The following is a 19,272-nucleotide window of genomic DNA, read 5'->3' as shown; positions in this document are numbered from 1 at the left end:
ATATTGAAGACTTTAGTAGGCTATTTGGCTTTTAGATTTTGAAACTCTTTGCTCTTGATTGTTGAATCTGTTGTATACAAAAACATAGCACAAGGTCCATGCTCCTGTGCAAGAAGTGTGCTTAGAAGTTAGCTCAAGCTTGGCTTGGGCTTTCTTTTTCAGTTTTCAGACTTTGGTTGTTGGTAACAAATGTATCGTCTATGGGTAGAATCTGTACTGGACTTTCTGTCAACATACTACAGAATGACTACATATAATATTCCCCCGGACACAATCCTAGCATGGCAAATTTAATGTGCAAGACAAACACAACCTAATTGACCTGCCTCGCGTTCAACTCTCTATTAGACAGGGCAATTGTGTGCTGGCGCCTTCTAGTGGTAGTATTCTTCCGAGCCTTTCTTCACAGCAATACAGACGCCTTCTGTGCATCAGCACTTAATAAGCTTCTACCATGTTGACTAGGTCTATCGTTCAGTTATTACATTACAGAAAGACGAATGAAAAGGCGTTGTCCGCTCTATCAGCTGCGTTTAACTGATCTAGGATCTGTTCTTAGTTTATGTAAGGATATTAGATGAACATTGAAAAACCACGTTAGTACAGTCTTGTCTGAGTTGTGGTTGAGATGAGTGAACAGGTGAATGAGGGTGTATGGTCTACATCATTAGGGGACTACCGTTATATCAGAATTAAGCATTCCATTTGTTGTTGATGCCATTTTTGGCATTTGTTTATGTATTGGGATTGAAAAAAATATGTCTATACATTTATTTGTATTTGTTTATTTTAATTTCAGTACGAATATCAAGCCAGCGTGGAAAATGATTTTTGATGTTTTTTTCTATCGTTTAGATTTTTTTGACAACAAATTGACAACACCCATAATCTTTGAGCCTGTATACTAAAGCCGGATGTAGTAGTACTCGTGTCGAGACATGCGTTCAAGTTTTAGCAAATCAGCGTGCAGAATTTTAGACTGAACTTGCGATGGTCAAATGAAAAGATACATCTTCTTGAGAGGGTTGGACTTTAATCCTAAAAACCCAAAGGGAGGCGGAACTTTTTCTTTCCCAGCCGAGTTAGCAGACAAGTCCTAGTGCAACTAGGAAGGACGGTAGGAAGTTTCGAACGCCCACATTCAAACTGGGAAAATGGCACCAAGCACACAAGTGAATGAAGCGGTGTCCGACGTACGGAAGGGGATTCGAGCTATCCTGCTCGGACCTCCTGGCGCTGGGAAAGGGACACAGGTGAGGTCCAGCTAACGTTAGCTGGCTAACGTGTTAGCTGCACAGTTAGCTATACTTTCAGTCTGAATTTGAAGTGCGCATGACCGACTTTTTTTTGCTAACCTTAGATTCCTATATCCTGAAGTTTGATTATCTAACCATGTATCTAACGAGTAATATGGTAGTTAGCCAACTTAGTGCGTCGTGTGCCCGGGCTGAATTTAATTTGATTACAGGTTCGCTTGCTAGTTATTTTGTGGCTAGGTGATGAATTTGAAAGTGAAAACGTGGACACTCGTTGAGCAAAATGATGTTGCATCTGGCAAAGCGACAGAGTCGATTGGTAGTGTGTGAAGGGTCAGAAGAAAAAAATGAGCTCAAGATAGCCACTTCAATGTCACCTTAGGTCCAGCTGCGCTTTCACTGTTCACCTATTCTAATTTTACAGTATGAGTATTTTAATGCATGTTATCGTTTAATGCATGTTATCGTCTCCCCTCAATTCAGAATAAAGAACGTACCTCTCCCTAGCTTCATAAAATTGTTAGCTTTACATACAGTAAGGTAATTGTGTCCATGGTGACTGGACTGCATAGCAAACACGACTCTCAAACCACGACATAGAGTTAATCCAACATCCACATACAGGCCAAACTTTCCCCAAGTCAGCTTTGAATGTCTCAGTTCGTTTTTTGTTTGAAACTCTTAACACGACGCTGTTGTAATGTAACACATACTAAAATGCCCCTTCCCAGGCTCCCAGATTGGCCGAGCAGTACTGTGTGTGTCATCTGGCCACAGGAGACATGCTCAGAGCCATGGTGGCCTCAGGCTCTGAGTTGGGTAAGAGACTCAAAGAGACCATGGATGCTGGAAAACTGGTAAGATCAGTGATTATGACTGTGTGTGTACATTTACCATGGCAGCCTTATATTTAAGCTTGTTACAGTGTTTGACCAAGCACAGTATGGACATTGTATAGCCTCAGTTAGAGGTTTGTATGCTGAAGTCCTGCCTACCTACCCTCCTGTTCTGTATGTTCAGGTCAGTGATTCCATGGTGGTTGAACTCATAGAGAATAACCTAGACACGGTCCCTTGTAAAAATGGATTTCTGTTGGATGGATTCCCCCGTACTGTCAAACAAGCAGAGATGGTGAGGACTGGTTGGACATCCGTTTTAGTTTGGCTGTGTATTTCGTATTTCAGTTGATTTAGCAACAGCCTACTGTTTGACTTGCGGTGGATTTTGGCCATCTTGTGTCTCCATAGCTTGACGAGTTGTTGGAGAAGCGGACAGAGAAGCTGGACTCTGTGGTGGAGTTCTCTGTTGATGACTCTCTTCTGGTGCGCAGGATTTGTGGCAGGTAGATAATACAACTGTGTTTCATCTAGCCCCACCCTGAAGCACTGAAAACAACCAGCTGAGCCTGTTCAGTGTAGGTCTAGCCAGAAATGTATTCTATTGATGAGACTTCTTTGTGGCAGGGTGGGTCTTTGTGAAGAGATGATTACAGACACACACGCAGACATACCAAAGGATTATCATAATTGAGGGTATCCCCAACCCTCTCTTCCTCCTCTCCAGACTCATTCACCAGCCTAGTGGTCGTTCCTACCATGAGGAGTTCAACCCACCCAAGGAGCGCATGAAGGATGATGTAAGAAATTCCTAGTCTTCTAGTCCTTGATCATTTGCTGTACTCCCACTATATGCACTTTTCAAGTTATGAAAAGCACTTGATTTAAATCTACACAGGTCAAACTAGTGAACAGAGTACAATAATACTGTAGCTTAGTCAAGCCAGAGCTTTTATGACCCGATTGTCAGCTAATTATTTTTAGGTGTTTAGTAGGCAGTGTGTGGTGTATCTGCAGTGTGTCACTACCTACGGTTGTCGTTTTACCCCTCTCCCCTCCTCTCTAATCCTCAGGTGACCGGGGAGCCGCTGATGCGCCGCAGTGATGACAACGAGGCAACGCTGCATTCTCGTCTGGAGGCCTACCACCGCCAGACTGTGCCCCTGGTGCAGTACTACAGCACCCGCGGCATCCACACGGCCGTGGACGCCGCCCAGTCACCTGACGTTGTCTTCGCCTCCATCCTCGCTGCCTTCTCTGCCTCCAGCCCTGCCTGTAAAGACCTGGTGCTCTTCATCTAAACTCCCCTCCTCTTCCTCGCTCCCCGTTTCCTCCGTATCTCATCCCAGCTCCTCTCTGCCTCTAAACTCCCAACCTCGTCTTGGTGTTTCAGTCCCTCTTGTCCATGATCCTCACTTCTAAACTCCCCACCTTCTCTTTCCCTCCATTTTCTCTTCTGTCACTTGGACCATCTACTCCAGGCTCCTCAAGACCCAGCACTTTTTAAAGGAACTTGTGGTCTACAGCTAGAAGCTAGACTATATTGGTTACTTTTACTGCTATATTTAATGATGCTCTTTTTCCCTGTGGCCTCATTGGGCTTGTGGTACTTATCACATTGACATGTCATTGTGAGAACCACTGACACGTTGTATAAATATTTAACATGCTGTGATTCCTCGACTCAGGAATGCTGAGTTTGCAAGTGTATTGTGAGCTCATCTTTCGCACCTTAAGTGTGTGTGTGCTCTATGGCAGATGTAAGATAGTTCCATTGTTTTCTTTGGTCTGTTAACTGAAGTTCCTGTTGACCACATGTCAACATGTCCTGTGTTTTCATCCAATTACAGACTGATCTGCTGTGGGCTTTTCTTTTTTGCACTCCCTTCCAATAGTTACCCTGAATGTATTTGATTGACATCTTGGATGTAGACTGTAAAACTGCTCAGATGTTAACCTACCTGTCAGTCACCTCTCAGTATAAAGCTATTTTGGGTATGTCTTGTTTAAACCTAGATTAGCCAAGTTGTACACTTTGCGTTGAGTGATGCTTCCCTCAAAATCTTTTGGACACTATTGGTTAGTAATTCTTAATGTGCTAAACCATGTGGTATAGGTTTCTGTGTAAACTTGAATGTAAAGCCTAATGCTTTGAATTGTTGAATGTAACATTACATTCAACTATTTTATAATTTAAATTCACATGAGATATAAATCATATATTTTCCTCTTTTTTTTCTTTTGCAGCTGTTTGAACCTCAACCTTCCCCATCCAGCCCAGTCCTGGCAAGAGAATGAGAGGGTTGGGGGATGGGGTTGACGTTTAGCACGTAAAGTGAAATGGTGCTGTAGTGTGTCATAGCACACCCTGTTCCAGGAATCCCGCAAGCCATCTCCAAATTTACTTAATCATGTTCACCATTCTAATAAACAACAGATGCTTTTCTACACCTTTCTCACTGATTGTCAAGATTCTTATTATGCTTCATGTAACAATTCCACTAAGCTAGCCCATGTGACATACAATAGAAGATTGTTCTGTTTTACTGGTAATATTAATGCATGATCTATCCTAAGCTGCCAGTTCCATGGCAGTTTATTTCCCATATTTATTGACACAAATGGGTTGTGGTAAATGTGATCTTCCAGGTGTGATGTCACGGGGTGGGGTTTCCGTGTTATATGCATCTTTCGTCACAGGCCGGGGCTTTCCTCCGTGACGCGTTCAGAAGAAGCAAGCTGCGAACACGAAATTACCAAGCTCCAGAAGCCACTGGGAGGCTTTCCTATCTGATTTTCACTAGCAGTTTATAGCTCAGATTCAGCGAAAATTACGAAATTATTGACTCGTGTCCTTGTCTTGGTCATGCCGACGAAGAGTTGAATTGAGTTTTGGCGAAATTCAAAAGCGGAGACTGCGCATCGTACCTCCGTGAGTTCTTTTTTTTTTCTTTCACTTAAACGCTGGTCCTGGGGACGATATCTGATCCACCCAGAGGTAAGACTGCTCACAGTTCTTTGAAAACCATTAAAAATAGGCTACCAGTTGTGTATGTGTTGGACTTCAGCGACTAGTCCACGAGATCGATAATAATATTTCCTTCCATCTTTATCCATAGAGGAAGGCTATAATGGTGTAAAGGCCGACTCAAATATTCCGTAGTTTGATAACAGGTCATATTGACCAAGATGTCATTTACTATCAATACACCTGGTCACGACGAGTGTTTATAGAAAATAGTGTGTGTGTCCATCGTCTACATGTTTACAGTGGATATGCAGCCTATAAGTCAAATTCCCCTCATCTATTTTCCTGGTTGATATAACAAGATTTCAATTTGACTCTATTCAAATGGAGTTTTGGACACTACTCTTCATTGTCTCTTCATCGATTATTTTATCCATCCATTCACACCTTCCGGGTAACACCCCTCCCATATTCGGCAGTTTTCCAGGCAATGTTTATTGAGGCCAGGATATAATTCCACGGAAGGGAAGGAGTGACGCCATGGACAGCTGAACCCAGCTAGCAGTTTTAGCTGGTCCTGGTCACAATATTTAAGTCTGTATGGGATCAGTTATCATATTTATCTAAAAATGTATTTGAGAGTTTTCCATTAGACTTCCAGTCTGTCTAGCAACATTAATATAGGAGATCTTGGCATCCGCTTGTCTGTGTGCGTGTGTGCGTGTGTGCGTGTGTGTGTGTGTGTGGTAGTTCAGGGCCCAAAGGGCTGTTTCTGGGGGCTGCTCGCTGACGGTGTGATGCCTCCAGCCTCAACATTAAACATTCAACAACTCAGCAGTTTTCTTCCTAAACATCTCTAATTATAGCTCACTGTCAGCCTGATTCCCTCTTTTTACCCTCTCTTTCTGCTGTCTTTCATTCTCATGTATCTTTGGTATACAGGAGAATAGTGTATGTATGACAGTTTGCATGAATGAGATTGTGGGTGTTATTCTCTTCAGATGTGTGAGAGGAATCTATTCTAATGTAGGGGGTCAGATGGCTGAGCGGTTAGGGAATCGGGCTATTAATCAGAAAGTTGCCGGTTTGATTCCTGGCCGTTCCAAATGAATTTGTGTCCTTGGGCAAGGCACTTCACCCAACTTGCCTCTGGGGAATGTCCCTGTACTTATTCTAAGTCGCTCTGGATAAGAGCGTCTGCTAAATGTGTGTGTGTGTCTGTCTCTGATCTGCCTTTTGTTTCCATGTCTGGGTATGAAAGTGCATCAAAAAAGCAAACGGTTATTCCTGTTTCTCATTTTCCATAGAAAAGGGATGTGACTGACACATATAAAGGTGGATTCCAGAGTAAAGCAAGAAGTGGTTGTCCGTGTGATTGCAAAATGAATGCTTAAACAGACATTTTTGGCTCAGCACGTCCTTAAGTCCCTTGTCAACCATTTGCTTATAAAACTGAAAGTGTAGGAGGCTTCAGTGTTTGGAAATCCTTTGAAAACTCCATGAATGAAACTCAGATCTGAACAGGGAGAGCCAGCTGTGCTCTATGATTGGTTTGTACAAATGGAACATGTCCATCACGACATGACTCGACAAGTTTGAAGTTTGGAAGCAGCCTTGGTAGCCCCCCCCCCCCCCCCCCCACATACACACACATACAGAGGCTAGGTACAGATAGTATAAAAGTGAAATTGGACTGAGAGGGAATGTGTGTGTGTGTGTGTGTGTCTTTGAGAGGGAAGAGATGAAGAAAGAGATGAAGACAGGAAAGAAACAGAAAGGGGAGAGGGAATACATGATATCCCTCCTCGAGAAAGTGTCTGAGACACAGAAAGGCAATGAGGGAGAGAGAAAGAAGAGAAGATAGTCATAGAGGTGTAACTGTGTCTCTGGCCAGAGGGCCAGAAGACTCTGTTTCATCCTGTCTGATGAGATGGGCCTCTCATGGACTCTGTTCAGTAACCCATCACTCCTGGGGACCTGCTGCCCAGGCTACAGCTCAGGGTTTACACAGGCTTAAACAAGTATCACTGCACCCCTGCCAATTAGCTTAGCCGCCAGTCTGTCTCTCCAAGATCTGTCAGTGTGTGTGTCTCAACGTGTGTGTGTGTGTGTGTGTGAATGTCTTAGTGTGTTTGGAGCAGGCCTGGGCCGTTTGCTCAGGATTTCTGGAGAGGGTTAACTACGCACTTCCGTGTGTGGGGGGTGCACATCCCAAAAAGTTCATGGATGTGAACATTGTGTACGTGTACATGGATATCCAATCCATGTCTTGGCTTTCACTTTGACATTTTGCCAGTTGCAACAACACATAGACTCACAAAGACTCTTTGTCTTGTGACTCTTGCATAATTGCAGCAGCCAGTAAATGAAACAACCATTCCCAGCACAAACAAACTGTCAAACCTCAGGATGTAGCAGACATCTTAGCTTTCCTCCTCCATCTCCACACACCCCAGTCTAGAAATGTTACAGAACAACCACATTGGGACCACAGTGTGGTCACCTGCTCCTGTAGCTATGACCTAACAGTAGTACAGTAAAGGTGGGAGGCTAAGGCTAACTAAGGTCAACCAGGAACAGATGCAGACTCGGATCTTAGTGACTCAACATGTTACGTCAAATTAATTAAGTCTTCTTCCTGCACACCGGTTAGTACACCTAATTCACCTAATAGTGTGTGTGTGTGTGTGAGAGAGTGTGTGTGCATGTGTCAACCTAACATGTCAGAACCAGAAGAAGCCAAAGTGCTGAGACATGACTTGATTAGAGATGGAAGTGCTGATCCCTGCCAGAAGAGCAGACAGAACCGCCTCACGGAGGCATCAGGGAAGAGCCATGTCTCTGTCAGGACGGCTCACAGCACGCACAAACACACAGGTCCACCCCTTTCAAATCAAACTCTACTTCCAGGCATACATTTACATTCAGATATGATTTATTTAGCAGACATTTTTATCCAAAACGGCATTTAAAAACTGCCTTTTTAGTAGACACAGTGCAACAATGACATTCTCAACTACAATACTGCTGAAATTTGGTTGGTAAGAGAGTGACAACATCACATCTCAAGTGCATCACATCTCAACTGTTTTCAAGCAGTGCCACAACAACATCTTGAACACAACACGCAGGAAAGGTCAGCACTGAGGGTATTACAAAGTATTAGTGTGTGTGCGTGTGTGTGTTAAAGAGAGAGGGAGGAGGGATAGAAAGAATGAATGAACAAATGAATGAATGAGAAAGTAAGCGCGAGACGCCAATAGAGACTATATTTCTTTGGAGCTTGTTTGTGGAGCAGTTGAGTTGGAGGACAAGTGAAGAACAAAGAATGTGTCGATGACAGAGTGCAGACCACAGAGTTCTCAGTCTGTTCATGCCCATCTGCTCTTTAATTACACACACAAATCCTCCTTCTCCTACAAGCCTCAAATTCCGATTAATCTATGTAGATTACTTAACTTTTACATGGCCATTTTATTCAGCGGATGCTTTTATCCAAAGGGGCGTACAAATGGAGGACATAGAAAGTACAGCAGAGGATGAAGAATGGAACATGTCGATAGGCTTTCCTAAATGTGTGTAGGTGATCAACTGTGATACAGATTCAGCACAGTGAAGAATCCTCTGAGGATCTTTGGATATTCAATGTTGTATCAAAGGGCGACCAGGGGAATTCCTCCAAGACTTCCTTTGTAAAATAGTCACACACATTCCCCTCTACGTTTCCTTCTTGGCTGAGAAGGTGTGACCAAAGATATATTAACTCAGGGTGTCTGACGGGTAGTTTTGCACTTGTTTGTGCAGAACAGACAGGATTTTTAAAATTCAATTTTGACTTTGGATATACCGAAGCTTTGAGGCACCCGCACGTAGTCACAAAATCTTGACTTGGTCACCAACACACACACTGGCAAACTGTACAATTAGCTCACAGATGGCTGTTATGTCTCTTCCATGGAATGTGTGTGTGTGTGGTTTTACCCTAAAGTGAGGGCAGCAGGAGAAAGGGCCTATTACCATCCCTGATGGTACACGATATATATAGACATGGGCTCTTTTTAGACTGTGTTTCCCATGAGTCAACAGTGGCACTTCACCCAAGCAGGGAGGGATACAGGGACGATGGCAACAGTGCTCTGATAATGTGAGATATTTCCATCTTTGTGTGTGTAACCCCTTTGTGTATATATTATTCCACAATGTATGTTCTAATCTTTATCCATTAGTATATTTCTTAGCTAGCAAGATATGTTAACAGAAAAGACATGAGGAAGACATTGTGCCTCTGTCTGACTGGTGCATATAACTGTCAGTCATCCATCTATGCTCTCAATACTGTCAATCTTTGCTGTCCATTGTTCATCTGCAGTTTCCTCCTGTAGTTCTTATTTACTTCCTGTAGTAGATATTTATTTATTTAGTAAGTTAGTTAGACAGTTAGTCAGGAGAGGGAAACCAGGCCGTTTGTGTGTGAGAGAGAGGGCACGTGTATAGGTAGGAGTATTAGTCTTAAACAAAGTGGCACAAATCCTGTAGCACTCATTTTCACCTCAATTCTCTCTGTGTTTTCACTTCTCTCTCGCTCTTGCTCTTTCACTCTAATTATACTCAGCACACCTATAATTTTGGTACACACATACTGTCAGCAGACCTTGGCCTATCTGCCTAAAGCAGCAAATGATGGTGTCCATGTTATGTGTATGAGTGAGGGTATGATGGTTTGTGTGTGTGTATATAGTTGAGTGCCTACATAAGAGCCGAAGTCACTGAGTAGGTCGCTGTTTGCTGTGCTCATGAGAATCTCCATGGTAACCGCGGTAGCAGCGCAGTGTGAAGTAGAGAGGATCTTGCAGCCTTGTCTGTGTGTGTGTGTGTTTATATCTTTGAGATAGAGGTTTTCCTATTGACTGAGAAACAAAGCAGTTGAAGATTGAGATCAATGAAATGACAAGACTGTTAACAGCATAGTTCCATGCCCATCATTGATAGTCAGATCAGCCCCTTTATGTACTGTCATCATTACACATACGACTGCCTTGTTGTATTACAAAATGTATTGTGTGATATTGCTTCCCACAAGATTCTGTAAACATTTGTTTATCAGTGACGTGTGGCTTATATGTGTGTATACTGTACATCCTGTACATAATGCTTTTTGTCTGAGAATCTACATCAAGACTGTCAGGAGTCAATTGTGTAATCATAGGAAAAGTGTGTGTGTGTGTGCGGCAGGATGGAGGGAATAGAAGGTGGAGGGGATAGTAACACAACTGAAAGGGAGACAAAGCGAAACAGAGAGAGATACAGAGAAGGACTGAGGAGGGTGAGAGAGAGAGAGAGAGAGAGAGAGAGAGAGAGAGAGAGAGAGAGGGGTGTCCTACTGAGCATGCTCCCCACTGTTCTCTGCGCCAACTTCCTGTTCTGTTCTTCTTCCTCCTCACAGACGAGTGAATGGAGAGCATGCGAGACACACGCAGAGGACAAGAAACGAAGAGAGAGACCGAAAAAAGGACAAGAAAAGGAATTCTGACGAGGGCCGACACAAACAAGGATTTATCACAGTCTAAATGACCTCACTAAGAAGCTGCTTGTCATTGTTTAAGATACATGCCTGCCAGAGACTGACAACTGCCTCCAGTAAAATCTTGTTTTGTATTTTTATGCTAAACGCTTTTTGAACACACTTGTTGTTTCTGTCTCCTTTCACCATCGTGCTTTTGAGACGAGACGTGTGAAGGAAGGGGAATTTATCTCTTTTACCTTCTCTTTTTGTGTTTCGTTTCAACGTTAATTTTTTTGTGGTAAGAAAAGTGATTCTTTTCTACTTCTTTTTTCTTTCTCGGAGAAAGACTTTCAGTGACATTGTTGCATTTTTTCAAAATAAGAGGACAAACCCCCTTGTTTGCCCGTGTGTGTTTGTCAAGTTTCCTTCGTGAGGTAGTACTGTACTGAGACTACAGGAACGTCCACGGAGTTCTACGTCTGGTTAAGATGGGATCTGAGAAGGACTCGGAGTCCCCCCCCACTTCTATTAGCGGCGTACCCAACCCGAAGTGTCGGGCGCCAGGCAAGCGCCAAGGCCGCATTTCCTTCCACAGCCTCTTCCACAGCAAACGGGGTTCCCGAGGGGCCAAAGCAGCGACTGCCACTCCTCTGACCCTCCAACACCACCACCATCCTCAACAACAACAGCAACAGCAGCTCACCCCCCCAGCCCCTCCCACTGCCCCTACACCCACAACCACAACATCCCCAGCCCTCCAGGACCCAGCTGCCTCTGCCCCAGTGGAGCCCCTCTCCTCCAGCTATCCATCCCTGGCTGGGCCGCCCGCCACTGGGGAAGGCCTCCTGGAGTGTCCCCTGTGCCTGGTGCGCCAGCCCCCAGAGCAGCTGCCGGAGCTGCTGGGGTGCAACCACCGCTCCTGCCTGGGCTGCCTGCGCCAGTACCTGCGCATCGAGATCACCGAGAGCCGCGTGCAGCTCAGCTGCCCAGAGTGCGCCGAGCGGCTGGTCCCTCGGCAGGTGGCGGACATCTTGGATGACGCGGCGCTCCTGGAAAAGTACGAGGAGTTCCTACTGCGGCGCTGCCTCGCCTCTGACCCGGACTGCCGGTGGTGCCCCGCCCCCGACTGCGGGTAAGAACCAATCAGATGGTGGTGTGGATGGAAAGATGTATGTATGAACATATTGATAAATTTATGGTTTAAGATGATTCCCACACAAATTTCTGTTTAGAAAGGCTTAATATGCTTTCTCAAGTCCCTCCCAAGAGTATGTTGGTCAAACTTCCTCTTGAATGAGTTGAGTAGGATAGCTGATTTCGCTCTGAAAAGAAACTGAAAGTAAGGGTGAAAACCAAAGTGAGGTACAGTCACTGGGTTAGAATGCTGAAATGTGGAGAACTGTAAAAGCTGTGGGGAAACGATTTTGGGGGGTGTTTTTTTGTTGTTGTTCAAAAATACAGGGATAGATAGATGGTTCGTGTGTGTGTACAGTCTGATTGTGTGGGAAGGCCAACAGCAGCCTGTGCTGGCCTGCCTCCAGACTGGATAGGAAAAGTTCTGTATGCGGTAGAGTCAGGGCCGTTGTTGAGGCAGGCCTTGAGAGAGATGGCCTACATTTCTACCAGGACGCTGTCCTCTGACTCACTACCACATAACAAGACGGGGCATCTAGAGGGCGAGATGGCACAGATTTACAGGGCTGTGTGTGTGCCCCTGTTTGTCTGTGTGTGTTTATTGAAGAGAATACTGTGAGTGAGTGTGTGTGTGTGAATGCGTACCATATACAGCACATGTAGTACTCATGGGTTGGATAAGTAGTGCCACAGAGGCCTAGATAAGAGCCCCTGCGTGGTGCCCCTGTGTCGGACATATCGGTCTCACCGGCTCACCTCATATTTCTCTACATATTTCCATCCCTCACTCCCTCCCTGTTTCTTTGTCTGTCACTTGGTCTTTCTTCTCTAACTGCCTGACACATATAATCCCACAGCACTCTTTCAAACGATTCAGGCAGACACAATAACACTCACACATACATACATGTACACACGCACACACAGTTGTCATCGACCATTCCTGAATGACGGCTGACTTGTCCAATCAGAGCAACCAGGCGTCCACTGCTTGCTCGGCAGGCTGTCAGTTGCCATGGTGACTAGCGATGCGGCACAGAGGTAGAGTTGCCACGGGTAACAGAGGATTTGGATGAAGTGTTCAGGACACATTCACTGGGCAGTGTGCGAGTGTGTACAGTCTTTCCGTGTACTTGTGACCCACTTGATAGCAAGGCTTTGTGTGTGAGGTAACAAACTGAGAGCAGACATCTGTATTCTTAACTGTGTGTCTGTGGGTGGGTGTAGATTGGTTATTTTTAATAGGACAGTCTGTGTACAGACATGCAGCTAGTCGCACCAACACTCATCAGCTCCCCCTCCACCCAGCTTCCTGCTGTGATGTCACACATTACTGCACTCCATTGCTGAAGAAGCAACCAATCACATGAGTGCCTTGACATGTCTTGACATAGAAACAGGTTGCTTTGGCAAATCTGGGTTTCAACTCGTTCCTGGCCTGTCAGACAAGCAGCCAGAGTGTCAACACAACAAATATGATGTTGAGAACTACCAGCATAAACCAGATTGGACTAGGGCTGTCGAGCTAGCTGGTATTAGTTGACTTCAGAGGCCAGACTAATTGGGACTTTTCCCTAGCTACAGGCAGGTCTGAGGAGTAAAGGAGAACTGTGGTCAGCTGTGGTGTGACGTCTCTGGAATGTTGGAAGCACAGAGAGAGGGTGTAGAAAAAGCAGATTACTGGCCTTGTAAGATTCTGTCTGGTGTTGTTAATAAAGATAAAGAGTGCAGACTCTATAGCTTTGTTGTATGTTCCTCTCTCACTTTCATATTGAGGTGGATGGTATGTCTAATAGAAAAATCTCTCTCTCTCTCTCTTTGTGTGTTTCTTTCTGTATTTGTTTCTATTTGTCTCTCTTTGTCCCCGATTTGTTCTCTCTCGCTCTCTCTCGCTCTCTCTCTCTCTCTCTCGCTCTCTCTCTCTCGCTCTCTCTCGCTCTCTCTCGCTCTCTCTTGCTCTCTCTTGCTCTCCCTCTGTCTCTCCCCCTCTCTCTCTTTCTGTCTCTACCAGGTTTGCTGTGATTGCATCTGGCTGTGCCAGCTGCCCGCGGCTGGTATGCCGTAGGGAGGGTTGTGGGGCAGAGTTCTGCTACCACTGCAAGCAGGCTTGGCACCCCAACCAGACCTGCGACTCTGCCCGCCAGCAGAGGGCCCTGTCCCTGCACACCCACAGCAACCACTCACCAAGCTACACCCAGGAACAGGGGCCTGGTGAGTAGACACCCACACATGCACACTTTGGTTCCATCTCTCCAAGGGACTCCAAGGGAGTCAGATGGCTGAGTGGTTAGGGAATCGGGCTAGTAATCAGAAGGTTGCTATTTCGATTCCTGGCTATGCCAACGAAATGACGTTGTGTCCTTGGGCAAGGCACTTCATCCTACTTGCCTCGGGGGAATGTCCCTGTACTTACTGTAAGTCTCTCTGGATAAGAGCGTCTGCTAAATGACTAAATGTAAATCTCTCTTTCTGTATCGGTTTCTATTTCTTTCTCTCTCCATCTCTGAGACGCACGCACAGACACGCATTTCTCGATTTCAGTTTCAGTGAGCTTCCTGTTCAAAACTTCCCCTTTATATTGTACTTGTCTTCCAGTTAATTACAGTTATCTCTGCCAGCATCTCAAACATGTTTTCGTACCGAGAGAAAGAAGAGTAGTAGAAATCAGGAGATAAAGACAGTGACAGTCAAATGACATTATAGACAATTTCCATTTGATTTTGTTTCCCTGACCTTCTTTGTAAACCCCTCCAGGTTTGAGTCTTCAGTATTGCTCAGTGGATTTCACTAACCAATGATCATCACGGTTTCTGTCCTCAGCGGATGACATCAAGCCTTGTCCACGTTGCGGCGCTTACATCATCAAAATGAACGATGGCAGCTGCAATCACATGACCTGCGCGGTGTGTGGCTGTGAGTTCTGCTGGCTCTGCATGAAGGAGATCTCGACCTGCACTACCTCAGGTGAGACACACACTCTGCCAACTCCAGTCACAACTTGATATGAGTGTACAATAGCACAACAGAAGATGCTTCGGTAAGATGAGCCCTCAGTCTGAGTGCCATGTGGCATGTCTCTGTGAGAACATCATGACACAGGTACCTCCTCTGCAATGCTTTTACAAAGACAGAAGGAGAAAGGAGAAAAGAGAAGCAGTGTCTGGTGTCATGATTCTGTTGACTATCTGAACTTGGGTTTGCAATGTGGAAAATGCATTATCCTGTCTGTCCTCCCCCTCTCTTTCCATCCTGTGTGGATTTCCCACCCTCCTTTAATTTCTCTCTTTTCTTTCTTTTCTCTTCACTCCCACCGTGTCTCATTCCCTCTCTCTCTCTCTCTCTCTCTCTCTCTCTCTCTCTCTCTCTCTCTCTTCTCTCTCTCTCTCTCTCTCTCTCTCTCTCTCTCTCTCTCTCTCTCTCTCTCTCTCTCTCTCTCTCTCTCTCTCTCTCTTCTCTCTCTCTCTCTTCTCTCTCTCTCTCTCTCCTCCTCCCTCGTTCTCTCTGTCTCTCTCTCCTTCCTCCCTCGTTCTCTCTGTCTCTCTCTCCTTCCTCCCTCGTTCTCTCTGTCTCTCTCTCTCTCTCTCTCCTTCCTCCCTCGTTCTCTCTGTCCCTCTCTCTCTCTCTCCTTCCTCCCTCGTTCTCTCTCTCAGTCCGTCAGGATGTACCTTCTGGGGCAAGAAGCGTGGAGCAGGAAGAAGAAGATTCTGTGGCAGCTGGGCACGCTGATTGGCGCCCCTGTGGGCATCACGCTCATCGCTGGCATCGCCGTGCCCGCCATGGTCATAGGCATTCCTGTCTACGTAGGACGCAAGGTGAGGCAGGGGCCTGTATGGTTTGGCCTTACAGTCACTTTTCCAGTGTGACCTAACAGTATTAACACAAACATTGAGGGACATTAGAGCAGATGACCTGTGCTTTCATAATCTAATTTCACATGCCTTAAAACATTTTATATGAGTATATTTTCCAAGAATTGTTTTTTCGTGTAAGTCCTAAACACATTTAGCATCCTCGTGTGGTGACTTGGCTGAACAGCAGGGTTCTCTGTCATGTCATTGAATGTTGAACTCTCTCTCTCTCTCTCTCTCTCTCTCTCTCTCTCTCTCTCTCTGTCTCTCTGTCTCTCTGTCTCTGTGTGTGTGTGTCCCTGTTCTCTCACGATCCTTCACCACTCCAGCCCACTCAGTACAGCAGATATTACTCAGCTAAAATGAATAGAACACCTTTGAACACTTTGTTATATTTGGTGAAGGGAAAATGTTGTCATCATCGTCACACGTCTTTTCACGTCACACGGCACAAATGTTTGAATTTGATCACATTTAGGGTTTTGAGGGTTATGTTAACTGGTATTCTGATGGTGTTATAATGGTGTCAAACTGCAGTTGAAAAGAGTTGTTTAACAACTTAAAGAGTAGTAACTGGTCTTTAATAGCTTATATCCTGTGTTTGTTCTGTCTCTGCCAGATCCACGCTCATTATGAGGGAAAGAAGGCCTCTCGTCACCGTAGAAACCTGGCCATCACCGGGGAGTGGCCTCTGTCAATCATCACGCTCCAGTTATAGCTGCCGTCAGTGTTGGTAAGCAATCATGGAACATTCTCATTAGAATCTAATACCAGCTCAGTGACTTGGTTTCAACTGGGTATCTGAGAATGCCAAGGAGTGTCTGAGGTTTCCTGTAACAAAACCTTACAGTGCTGAATTATAAAGAGTATTTCAAAATTTCCTCAGATATCAGAGATTGTGACATCAGAATGTGATTGGTGACAAGTGCCGTCTCAGATTGATGACCCCTACAACTCCCTTTCTCTTCTCCAGGGATTGGCGTGCCCATCATGCTGGCGTACGTGTATGGCGTGGTGCCCATCTCGCTGTGCCGTGGGGGAGGTTGTGGCGTGTGAGCCGGGCAAAGGCCGTGGCGTGAGGATAGACTTTGATGAGGACGATGGGCCAATCACAGGTGAGCTTGTCAACGCAGTAGCTGTTTTACTTTACTTCAACAGGGGTCCCAATGTGTTTCAAAAAAATCTATAGAGAGTAAATGTTTTCTCATAGTATGACTCACCACATTTCTATAAAGACTTTTTTATATATTGGCCCTGCATAAAGCAGAGTTCTATGGTGTTACCTCATGTCCTCCTCTCCCCCCAATCTCTCCTCCCCCCTCCAGTGGCAGATGCTTGGCGGGCTCTAAAGTCCCCCAGCCTGGGGGAGAGAAGCATTGAAGGTGCAGCCAGCGGCCTCAGCACCACCTCCCCCAGTGAGGGCCTCTCAGTGGCTCCGGGGAGAGGCTGGGGGACACCCCACACTTCAACACTCTGGCCGGGGGAGCCCTAGGGTCCCGGACTGGCAAATACAGCAGGTATGAAGGAGGGAGAGGTAGGGGTGAGGAGGGGTTTGGGGAGGGGATTGACCACCACCCCTCCCCTTCCTAAACAGGGTGACTATGTTTTGAAAATAGTTACAGTAAATAGAGGCCATGTTTTGAAAGCAGTAGCCTTGAGTTTAATTTCCCTTTTTCGTAGAAAATCCCTTTAATGGAAGTTACTCAGTATTTGTAATGTGAGGAACTGTACCTTGAGCAGAGTGGTTGAAGGGGCCCTGTGTCTTGTGCTGTTCCAGGCTGGAAGTCCAGGAGGGGAGCTGGGGAAAGAGGCAGCCCAGAGAGAGGACAGGCAGCCTGGGGGCTGGTAGTGACTGTGCCAGCACCAGGGGCATGGCAGGATCCATCATCTCCTCCTATACACTACCTGACAGGTGAGCAAGGAGAACTCTCCTTCTTGACCTCTTCTCTTTCTCACTCTCTCAAATATCAATGTTTATTCTCTCTCTAACTAGGAGATACTCTGTGTAAATGTATCTCTCTGTCCTGTGGTTCTTCCAGGGAGTGCACCAACCTGGAGATCCAAGTGGACATTGAGACCAAACCCAGCCACCTCTGCTTGACCAGCGAGGAGGACCTCACCCCACCCCCTGGCACCTGGCGACCGGCTCTGCGGGGGAGGAGCCTCAGGACTGCAGCTCCCGAAGGGGTGGAGCTCTGTCCGGCTCGGTGCTAGGATTGTCACCGGGGGTCGTCGCTCAGAGAGGGGCTTCACGATGTCACTCTGGCCCAGCCAGAAAGCATCCGCAGCGACCTGGAGATGTCGGACACCCAATCAGATGACATCGCCGAGCTGACGTTCGGACGACTGTGAATCCCCCCACCCCAAGAGCCGCCGGCTCCCCCACCAGCCCCAGCCCACCTGCAGAGCGCTCACCGGGGTGGACGGTCTCCACGCTCCCCCCGACAACGTCATCCTTTATGTCTGAGAGGCTCCCTGCTCTCAGAGATGCACAAACCCTCCCAACGGTTTTGATGTATTCACTTTTCTTTTGATTCGTTGACATGAGCTTTTTGGTTGTTATGTATTTGCTGCTTTTTACATTGATTTTCAAGACCTCGTACATACAGACAGGACCTGTTCTACATGTGTCTGTCTGTCTGTCATCTATCAACCTGTCAGTCGCCTGACTTGGGCCTGGTCAGGGTTCTACCTCTCTGAACATTTAATACAATTTTTGTTTACTTCTTGGTGCAAAAATGCCTTGGCTACTAAAGCAAAAGAGCAAAACAAGAGGTTCATATTTGCCACAAGAAATATTGCGCAAAAAAAAGGAAAGAAAGATTTTAATGAATTGAAATGCCGCCAAGCACACCAGTGAGTGAAGGACTGTATGGGTGATGTGGTACTAATGAGTGAGAAGCGGGTTTTTTTCGAGAGTGTAGGTGTAGCTTTTCTTGGCTTGTTTTCTGATCTGTTTGTATTGGAATGACCCTCACATTTTATTTGCAGTGTGCATGAGTCTGCATGACCTGCGTCGTGTATGAGGAGGGGGGCTGTGAACGAGCACAGTGGGTGCTTGTTACACTGGCAGTGTTAGGTTTGCACAGATATGTTATTATAACAAGCTAGAGGTGTTCTGCACTTAAACCACGCCTGCACAGAGAAGGGGGTTTTCAAGGTCAGTTGAATAATGAAACCAGCAGACAGTTTTCACATAAATGGCTGACTGCTTGCCTTAGTGATGACACACTCACTGACAAACACGCACTGGCTTTCTGACACGCTGGCTGCCTGAGGGACCCTACTGAATGTTGTGTGTGAGAGAGTGTGAGAGAGTGTGAGAGAGTGTGAGAGAGTGTGAGAGAGTGTGAGAGAGTGTGAGAGAGTGTGAGAGAGTGTGAGAGAGTGTGAGAGAGTGTGAGAGAGTGTGAGAGAGTGGGAGAGAGTGTGAGAGAGTGGGAGAGAGTGGGAGAGAGTGGGAGAGAGTGGGAGAGAGTGGGAGAGAGTGGGAGAGAGTGGGAGAGAGTGGGAGAGAGTGGGAGAGAGTGGGAGAGACCGCCAGTCGTAAGGCGAGTGAGATGCACAATTAATACTCTTACGAGAGAGAGAGAGAGAGAGAGAGAGAGAGAGAGAGAGAGAGAGAGAGAGAGAGAGAGAGAGAGAGAGAGAGAGAGAGAGAGAGAGAGAGAGAGAGAGAGAGAGAGAGAGAGAGAGGAGAGAGATGAGAGAGAGAGAGAGAGAGAGA

General features: G+C 46.0%; 2 protein-coding genes across 3 annotated transcripts; both read left to right on the top strand.

The window, feature by feature from the left end:
* Positions 1-1,045: 1,045 nt before the first annotated feature.
* On the top strand, positions 1,046-4,551 carry ak2 (adenylate kinase 2). 2 transcript variants are annotated; one of them, XR_009927968.1, is made up of 7 exons: positions 1,046-1,253; positions 1,988-2,113; positions 2,277-2,387; positions 2,504-2,598; positions 2,820-2,892; positions 3,166-3,467; positions 3,524-4,221. XR_009927968.1 is itself a non-coding variant. In XM_062445776.1 (7 exons), exons 1-7 carry the CDS (start codon positions 1,155-1,157, stop codon positions 4,345-4,347), a joined length of 714 nt encoding a protein of 237 aa, XP_062301760.1. In that variant the 5' UTR covers positions 1,048-1,154; the 3' UTR covers positions 4,348-4,551. The 2 variants fall into 2 exon arrangements, 1 of the variants encoding a protein (XP_062301760.1); XM_062445776.1 differs by lacking the exon at positions 3,524-4,221 and adding an exon at positions 4,340-4,551 and having other exon boundaries at positions 1,048-1,253; positions 3,166-3,367.
* Positions 4,552-4,818: 267 nt separating this feature from the next.
* Positions 4,819-19,180, top strand: rnf19b (ring finger protein 19B). The gene is given in 18 exon segments (XM_062487167.1): positions 4,819-5,024; positions 10,504-11,695; positions 13,709-13,908; positions 14,518-14,640; positions 14,643-14,661; positions 15,348-15,376; positions 15,379-15,509; positions 16,165-16,249; positions 16,252-16,278; positions 16,519-16,598; positions 16,600-16,660; positions 16,871-16,986; positions 16,989-17,062; positions 17,323-17,457; positions 17,585-17,676; positions 17,679-17,770; positions 17,772-17,882; positions 17,884-19,180. Coding segments are annotated over 17 exon segments (2,148 nt in total). The 5' UTR covers positions 4,819-5,024; positions 10,504-11,051; the 3' UTR covers positions 18,013-19,180.
* The last annotated feature ends 92 nt before the right edge of the window (positions 19,181-19,272 follow it).

The sequence above is a fragment of the Osmerus eperlanus genome, chromosome 20 (assembly GCF_963692335.1).
Source record: "Osmerus eperlanus chromosome 20, fOsmEpe2.1, whole genome shotgun sequence".
Lineage (NCBI taxonomy): Eukaryota > Metazoa > Chordata > Actinopteri > Osmeriformes > Osmeridae > Osmerus > Osmerus eperlanus.
This window is presented reverse-complemented; position numbering and strand designations above follow the sequence as displayed.

Coding starts and splice junctions, on each gene's coding strand:
- ak2 (XM_062445776.1), top strand. CDS start 1,155: ATGGCACCAAGCACACAAGTGAATGAAGCGGTGTCCGACGTACGGAAG. Junction 1,254..1,987: donor GCGCTGGGAAAGGGACACAG/GTGAGGTCCAGC, acceptor GCCCCTTCCCAG/GCTCCCAGATTGGCCGAGCA. Junction 2,388..2,503: donor CTGTCAAACAAGCAGAGATG/GTGAGGACTGGT, acceptor GTGTCTCCATAG/CTTGACGAGTTGTTGGAGAA.